At 40.9% G+C, this 8,695-nt stretch overlaps 1 protein-coding gene across 1 annotated transcript; it reads right to left on the bottom strand.

Moving 5' to 3' along the window:
- Positions 1 to 1,461: 1,461 nt before the first annotated feature.
- On the bottom strand, positions 1,462 to 8,211 carry LOC131798158 (shematrin-like protein 2). Its single transcript, XM_066163635.1, has 8 exons — positions 8,062 to 8,211; positions 7,611 to 7,631; positions 6,889 to 7,123; positions 6,129 to 6,591; positions 5,018 to 5,093; positions 3,649 to 3,669; positions 2,848 to 3,082; positions 1,462 to 2,278 (listed from the first exon to the last, which is right to left on the bottom strand). Exons 1-8 carry the CDS (start codon positions 8,111 to 8,113, stop codon positions 1,462 to 1,464), a joined length of 1,920 nt encoding a protein of 639 aa, XP_066019732.1. The 5' UTR covers positions 8,114 to 8,211.
- Between the last annotated feature and the right edge of the window lie 484 nt (positions 8,212 to 8,695).

The following is an 8,695-nucleotide window of genomic DNA, read 5'->3' as shown; positions in this document are numbered from 1 at the left end:
TTACGAAATAAATTATCTATGAACCCTACGGTGTTGCTTTTCAAAACAATTTAGACCCGACATGCATGTAACTCTTCCAGATCAAATATTTTTATATCCAAACCATAGCGACCCCAATATCCTACCACGCACGTACATTATGGGTTTTCCAGCTGTGTCTTTTAACCCCCTGACATTGAAAAAAGGTGAAAAATCTTGCGTCAAAGACAGTGTTGAAAACCGGAATTTCTGTGGGTAAAAATGATTGGTACATTCAACCATTTGCTGTTTTAAAGGCTAAATTAAGTTATTAGTCTCTAAATGATCCTTTCACCTTTTCCTTTTGGCCGTTTTCAGTTTTGTTCCTTATTCAAACACAAATTTAGCATTTGGCCGAGGAAAGAGAGCTCTATGCAGGGATCTGGTAATGGGTATGAAGAATCTGCGCGCCTTAGATCAGGGGTTTAAGGGGACGTGGGATGATCCCACGATAAAAAAAAGATTTCTGTACATGTTAAGTGATAGTGGACTGTAACACGCCTAAAAATATCTGGCTGAAAGATCTGCCGGTTGAAAATCCTTGTTTCATAATTATCCTTCAAATCAGCCTATTGGTTGACACGTCTTTGTTTTTTGAGTGATGATATATGAGGGCTGCTTCAATAACCCCCCGATGAGCGTGATGTTGTTGTGATTGTTGTCATGGTCTTGGCAAGCTCCAATGTGGCTGTCCCAAAAGTTTATAAAATGCCACAATCCTAGCATTTGCTATTCTCTCTTCTCTTTGAACGGACCTACACCTTGCTTTTGTGAGGCTTTATGGGGCATCTCATTAAAGCTTCAACTACGAAAGAGACTTTCAACTGGAACGATACAGGTTGAAATTCTGTCTCGCTCAGTAATTTAGAAGGAGATTGTGACGAAAGGTGAACGCTCGAAACGTCAGCTTTGGATTCTTTACGGTGACCAATTTACATCATCAGCTCAGTTGATAAAACCAAATCATCTTGTGAAAGAAAAAGAGGAGCACAACCATTGCATTTTTGACCGACAAAGCGTGGTCATCGACTTGACCAATTTAAGAAAATACGAAACCACTTAAACCATTGTAGAAGACTAGCGCATCATAACAAAACTAGAGACTGATGGAGGAGAAACGTTTCCTCGGTTGAGCACTTGGAGTGGAGAAAAATCGATAGGAAAGTCAAATTCTCAGTAAGCAAGAGATTCTCTTCACTTTCGATCTCTTCTATTACCTCCCACAGCTTCCTCACTGACCTAAATAAGAATGGTCTCCTTACCGCGATCGAATAACTTTAACAAACATAAATTGCGCATTTCGTTGGTATTGCTCAGGGGAAACAAATATCTTTTAATTCAAAATTTTGAATTCAATCTCATACAACTTTTAAGTGGATATTTATTTTTATTCAGAAATACTTCAATCAGTAGTTGACAGCAGCACCGACCTCATCCACCACCTCAACGTCTCCAGTCCCCACCGCCACCCCCACCTACAGGTCCCCAGCCTCCACCACCACCACCACCACCACCACCTCCACCTACAGGTCTCCAGCCTCCACCACCACCTCCACCACCACCTCCACCACCAGGTCTCCAAGCCCCACCACCACCTCCAACACCAGGTCTCCAACCTCCACCACCACCTCCACCACTGGGTCTCCAGCCTCCACCACCGCCTCCACCACCGCCTCCACCTACAGGTCTCCAGCCTCCGCCTCCGCCTCCACCACCGGGTCTCCAGCCTCCGCCTCCACCACTGGGTCTCCAGCCTCCACCTCCACCTCCACCTCCACCTCCACCACTGGGTCTCCAACCACCTCCACCGGGTCCCCAACCTCCACCTCCGCCTCCGCCACCAGGTCTCCAGCCTCCACCCCCGCCTCCACCACCAGGTCTCCAGCCTCCACCTCCACACCCACCTCCGGGTTTCCAACCTCCACCTCCACACCCGCCTCCACCTTCCCAACCGCCTCCGCCCACACCACCACCGCCACCTCCCCACCCACCACCTCCACCTCCAGGTCCCAAGCCACCACCTCCCTCTCCCTTATTACAATATTCCTCTTTACTAAAACTTCCCTTCATAACATTATTCTCGTAGTCACCCCTCATATTCCCAGCTGGTTTATACCGTCCTACAACGTAGGTGCATTGCCCGGACGTGGCGTGTCCCATTCCCAGTTTGTCACTTCCTTTCCAAACTAACTGTGTGAAGTGCCCTGTGCCAGACGCATATCCGGGATTGTTAAAGTTGTACATGCAAACTTCTTCGTACCTATGGTTGAAAAGAAGGAGTGAGGAACTAATTGAAAGAAAGAAGGACCTTTGAATATCATCTTCTATTGGAAAATATTTAGACACAAAACCTTTTCTCGGCCATGTTAATAATTGAAGGTAAAGTTCGTTTTAGCAATGTATTTATTAAACTAAGAAATAAGTGACATGATAAGGAGCTATAAATTGGAGAAAATAAATTCTGAGCACAGCAAAGGTAGCTTAAGAAATTATTAAACAAAATAGCCTGGAAAATCAGAAAAAAAACGTCACTATGAGCAACGCATCTTAGAGACTGTGCACAATTTCTTTTCGTTCACGGAAATAATTGAGGCGATTTCGAGCCAACTTGACTGACCGAATACTGAACGGCTTTGCATCTTTTCATTCGTAAACTTTCTCAAGGTTTTTAATATAGAATGCATACTATAGAGCTTAATGTAGAATCATTAGTTTATTACTCGCGCGTAGGAAATGCGTGTTACGCGATTCACAACAGCACGTTTTTTTACAGAGGCACTGAAAACAAGCTGTTGGTAAAATGCTCTTTTATGCCTTTTCAGCACTCACCACATATCAACAGCCTTTTTTGCGGACAAGCCTCCAGACCCACATGCCATGGCGAGATTCTCCCCCTGGCCCGGCCTCTCACTTGAACTCGAGTGTTGCAGAGTGCCCATGCGCGCTAACCGCTGGGCATAGGCTGCTGCACTCTGGCTCATACTTGAGTCCAGCGTCATTGGTGGAGCGTCATGGATCGAACGATAATTGTTATGTGCTTGTAAAGCTTCCTGCTCAAACGATCCTAGATTGATTTTAAAAAAAGGTATTTTGTTAGAATTCTTACCTACTTATCCACCAAAGTTACAGCAACTTGTAGTGAGGACCAAATGACGTAGTCCTATCAAGGGAACAAGCAATTAAATCATGAAGTGAGTGCAACATTATGGAACTGAGACAAATGCATTATCCTTTATCAAAGAGTTTAAAAAATAGTAGTGAGTGTTCATGAATGAATCTATTCTTTCGCTTTTTTAATCATTTGGTCAGGTAAAATGTCCATTTCGTAAAGTGCATGGTTTTACTTTAGGGATAGGTTTCTTTAGACAGAATTCATAAAGAATCATCACGTATTTCTATATTTTAAGTCATTGATGACATCTGGTGAGCTTCCATAGTTGTGAGAGTATGAACGTTAATAATAGTCAGCAAGGGATCTCTTTTTCAGAACTCTGAAAACGAACCTGAAACTACTTTTTTTCCGTCGAGCGTTTCCTTCACATTCCGCACAGACTTCATACAGGAAAAAATACACAATTCTAAATAATTAAACTAATCAATGAAGCATCTAAGGAACTTTTTGCTACTTACCTTCAACATAAAGCAGCCTCCCTAAAAAAAATGATAAAAGATATAAAGAGATCTCCAGAGACGAGAAGGAAATTGGCAATTATGAGAATTTGATGATCAGTGAACTCACGTTGTGTCACCCAAATTTTCTTCCCCTCGCCTTGATAATGAAAACTGTGTCAAATTATATGTCCTTGAGCATCTCCAAAAGCGTTTACGTGTTCCACTTCGAGTGCAACTTTTGAATCAAAATCAACTGCCATTCAACTGAATATCGATTGGCTGATAAAAACTGCCTTTTTTATTTGTAAAAGCAGCTTTATACTAGTGTTTTAATAAACTTCTCTCAAAATGACGAGAGCTTCAGACAAATGAAAAACTATTTGGAAATGCCTCCAGGCTTTAAGAAAAAAAAAATCGGTGTTAATTTTGCCTAAAAAACTTTATTGAGAACAAATGATGCAAATACCCTCCTGAATAAGCGGTAGAGAAAAAGCCTTTCAATCGGCCGGGTATTAAACGACAAGGATCTTAAAGGTACATCAAGCATTTTTAGAAGAAGGATCGGAAAAGTAGCTACATGTGTGCTAATGCAACTGGTACCAAAAACGTGAATTGCAACATGTCACAAGTTTCCCTCGACTGGTTCAAGAACCTGACCGTGAAGCCAGCAAAGACTTGTCAAATAAAAACTCATCGAGGACGAGATGACTTAATAAAGTCTCTTTTCAAGGATATTTTCAAAGTCTGAGAGAGTGTCCTACTCCGCCGAGTTCTATTTTTAAAGTTGAAGGAAAATTTGTTAGATAAATATACTTGTGTTTCTCAAAAAGCATTGTACCTTTGATTCAAAATTCCAATTACTTTTTTTTTATCATACTTTTGGTTTTTAGCACTATTATTTAATTGAAGAAGTTTTCGAAACGCTGTTCTGAAAGGTACGACTTAGGAATTTTTTCTTTACACAATATTTTTCACATCATATAAAAACATTTACTCGCAATAATTTCCTAAGCAATTAAGGATTAATTCAGATTTATTTTTGAAGTTTCTCAACTCTCCTCTGCACTTCGAGACTTCGGATAGGTTTGCAGAATTCTTTTGATATCAATAAATGATTGCCCTCGGAATAGGGCGATTACGTGAAAAAAATTCAACCACTGGCAATATATAAAGGCAGAAGGACGTGTTATCGTAAGTTCCTTAGCGTTATCATCAAGTAACTTTCCGGCTTTCTCTTTTTCTACGCTTTTTTCCCCTTTTTCTGTCTGTGCAAACGAAAACTCATTTGTTTCTCGGCCGGGATGAACATAAAATGCTCTCACGCTACAAATTATTCAGGATACTTAGCTTTCCTATGAAGGTATTTTACATTACCCCAGGGCCTTACCTAACATGCACAGTGTCCTCAGCAACACAACAAAAGATGTTTTTTGAGACATTGCGAGAGAGGAATGAAAAATCCCCTCTCAAACTTCTTCAGAACACCGAGTTCAGAGTACCCACTGTTTTCTTCTCAATATTTCTCGTGCCTTTATGAATAAGGCGGGGTCGTGTTAGCTTATAATTGACGTTTGTACAGGTGCAACAGCGGGTGTTTAGATAGGAAAGTCAGTCAAAAATGGTATAATTTAGATCAAAATAAGTCAAGTGGTTAAGACGAAATATTTTCATAATTTGCCACCCATGAAATATTTATAAATCTTCGAGTTATTAAAAAAAAAAACCTAAAGTGGAAATGTTGATTTAGAATGAATCAAAATAGAAATAATAAATAAATATAAATTCAAATTGAAAGTATTATAATTGAATTACACTTTATCTGAGTGAACTGTTGCACCATTTTAGGCAATGTCCTTCTAGAAAATACAGCTTGCACGTGTTACTTATGTTAGTACTCCCTAAAAAATCCCCTGAAGTCTAATAGCTATAAAACACTTGACCCGTAAAGCTTTTCATTTACTTTTCCTTGAGAGAGAGATCATTCTGACCTTCCAATGACTTCTCATATAAACCATACCTACTACCCTTCTAGTTGATAATAATTGTTCGTTTGGCATGTCACACTGATTATTTTCCATGCTACATACATTTTGCTTTTGACGATACCTCAGGAATAACTTGTCGTAGAGATTCTGCTGAGGTCAGCGCGTACACGTGTATAATCTAACGCTGAGCTCCTAGTAAGCTCCTTATGGTGATGAAAAGGGATTGGAAAACTTATGAGATCATTTATAGCTCCTACTAGTGTTCTTTGAAAACAATATATGATGTAAAAATCTTAAATTGAAGGTAAAAGCTGGCGGAAGGTACTTAAATCAGTAACCGTTGAGTGCTTTGGGACAAAGTTGAAAGGTGTAAGATCAAGAAAAATACCGCTATGAAACAGTACACTTCAAAAAACAAATCATGTAATATCTGGTTTATTTGCTCGCTCAACGGGAACAAAAGACAAATTACTCGGATGGTCAGCGGCGCCTCCGGCCCCATCCGTTCCCAACTGGTTTCCAGCCTCCACCTCCTCCTCCTCCGCCCACAGGTTTCCAGCCTCCTCCTCCTCCTCCACCTCCACCGACAGGTCTCCAGCCACCTCCACCACCACCCCCGCCTCCAACAGGTCTCCACCCTCCTCCACCTCCACCTCCCCCTGGACGCCACCCACCACCACCACCGCCGCCGCCGCCACCGCCACCACCACCGCCGCCGCCGCCGCCGACTCCGCCGCCTCCACCACCCCCGTTACAATAACTACTCTTTTCAAAACTTCCCTTCGCAACATTGTCCCTGAAGTCCCTCATCATATTCCCCGCAGGGCTGTATCGGCCTACAACATAGGTGCATCTTCCGGACGTGGCGGAGCCCATTCCTAATTTTACGCTTTTTCGCCAAACTACCTGCGTGAAGTGCCCTGTGCCATATCCAAATCCAGGATTGTTAAAATTGTATTGGCAAACCTCTTTATACCTTTGGTAGAAAGAGGAAAGAAAGAAACGAGTAGGAAAGGTTAGAAGCTTAAGAAAGAGGGACGTTCGGAATGAACTGAACTTTAGCAGTGAAATTGTAGAACTTGCTCGAGGAATCGCTATTATATGACTCACACGTCAAATCATGTGTTATGTTAACCGTGACAGCACTTTTTTTACACTGATAAAATTGATACCTGACATGGGATTACTCAGTTATTAAAAACAGCAAGAGCAACAAAGGCATTGTTTTCCCTTGAAACAAGTTGTGAGTGAAATGTTCTTTTTCAGTACTCACCACATATCAACAGCTCTTTTCGCGGACAGGCCTCCAGACCGACAAGCCATGGCGAGATTCTCACCCTGGCCTGGTCTCTCACTAGAACTCGAGTGCTGCAGTGTACCCATGCGTGCTAACCGCTGGGCATAGGCTGCTGCCTGCTGGTTCATATTAGAGTCCAGCCTCATTGGTGGGGCGTCATGGATCCTGCGATAATTGTTATGTGCTTCTAAGGCCTCCTGTTCGTAAGAGCCTTTATAGAAGGAAAACAAAGAGTAATACCTATTGGCAATCAGCTTCAAACAAAATCGGTTTGTTTGAAGCTGATTCAAATTTAGACCTACCTGATTTGCTTTTTTTATCCACAGAAGGTACTCAGTATCGAACTAAAGATGTGACTTTTCACTGCCTGCTATCTTATACTAAAGCCAAATGCTATGGTTGCCACTGTGTGGCCTGGCATAACACAAACGTGTCTCGTGAGATCGCAGGCCGTCGTTCCCCTCAAGTAAGAAGCTGAATTTATCAATTTATATCTCAGATCTTTTATTTTTTTATTTTTTTGGCTGTTTGGTATGTAAGTAAGGCACTGAACGCAGCATCTCTTTAAGGACATCTGGCAGAGTTGAGTGTCCACTCCATTCATTTTGTTTCAAGTAAGAAGGTGGTGCTCAACGTGTGTCGTACGACAATAAATATTTTCATGGATCAGCCAGATACTTAAAACGCCATTAGATTACCTTCAACTTTGGGCAGTGCTCCTGAAAAAGAATGATAGCATTAAACATTGATGCGCAAGGTATATGATGAGCGGACTTGAGTAACAGACAAACAAAAAGAGCTATGATGTGTAAGGCTGCCAAGATCTTTTTCTCAAATCTTACTCGGGGTTCCATTAGATAAGATTCCTTTCGTAATATTCAAGCAAATACTGCATGACTTTTAGGAGCAAACAAGGCATCCAAAAATCTAGTAGCTTTCATGAAAAAAAATTAGTTGGCAGCTTTTCTGTTTTACAACGCTTTTCTTCGCCTTTCCCAAACATATCTATATGTGCATTCTTCACTGATGAAAAGTCGTAACTTTTGTTCGTGAAAAGAATTGGGAGCAGTGCTGCCGTTTCTTCTTACGTGCCCTGAATCATATCTTGACTTCGTACAGTGTTGAGAAATCACATTTCAATAAGCTTACCCAGCACGAAAAGTACCCCAAGTAACACAGCTACTGGTGGCCGTGCAGACATCACGAAAGTGAGAATTTTACCTCACTCAAACTCTACCAGAACTTCCTAGCTTTATGCCAGTTCGCTCTGATTTCTTTGAAAAAGAAGCTTCTGCCTTTAATAAGAAGAATTCTGAGTTGTTTTGAACACTGTATCCAATTTGTACAGGTGAAAAAACAGGTGTTTCAATAAAAAAAAAATGAAAATAAGCAGAAATTCGTGGCATTTTGAAATTTGGATTCAGCATTAATCAGTTTCCCTAAGAATTTCACGAGTATTTTAGTATTTTATGAGGCTAAGGTGACATGAAATAAATGGCTGGTGTTACTGTCTTTTTTTAGTCAACGTTAACTAAAAAACGTTTATTATAATTTTTTTTAAATGTAGAGTGTAATATATGCAAGTTTGCATCTTTTATGAGATAAATTAGTATTTAGATAGGAGCTATGCTTCAGCAAGAAAAAAGTATTCCTCTGTAAAAATATATTAGAGAAAATGTACATTACGCTTGTCAGCTTTGAAATCAAAACTTTATTGCTACCCACCAAATATTTGCTCGCTCTCTTTCCCAAGTGATATATAAAATGTTCTCAGCTGTACAGA

Source organism: Pocillopora verrucosa, chromosome 3 (genome assembly GCF_036669915.1).
Source record: "Pocillopora verrucosa isolate sample1 chromosome 3, ASM3666991v2, whole genome shotgun sequence".
Taxonomy (NCBI): Eukaryota; Metazoa; Cnidaria; class Anthozoa; order Scleractinia; family Pocilloporidae; genus Pocillopora; species Pocillopora verrucosa.
This window is presented reverse-complemented; position numbering and strand designations above follow the sequence as displayed.

What these genes read in the sequence shown, in the direction of transcription:
- LOC131798158 (XM_066163635.1), bottom strand. Translation starts at nt 8,113, where the DNA reads ATGTCTGCACGGCCACCAGTAGCTGTGTTACTTGGGGTACTTTTCGTG. An exon ending in AAAAGAGCTGTTGATATGTG is followed by an intron (nt 6,592 to 6,888) that starts GTGAGTACTGAA and finishes TTTCTACCAAAG; the next exon opens with GTATAAAGAGGTTTGCCAAT. An exon ending in GAGGCTGCTTTATGTTGAAG is followed by an intron (nt 3,083 to 3,648) that starts GTAAGTAGCAAA and finishes AAATCAATCTAG; the next exon opens with GATCGTTTGAGCAGGAAGCT.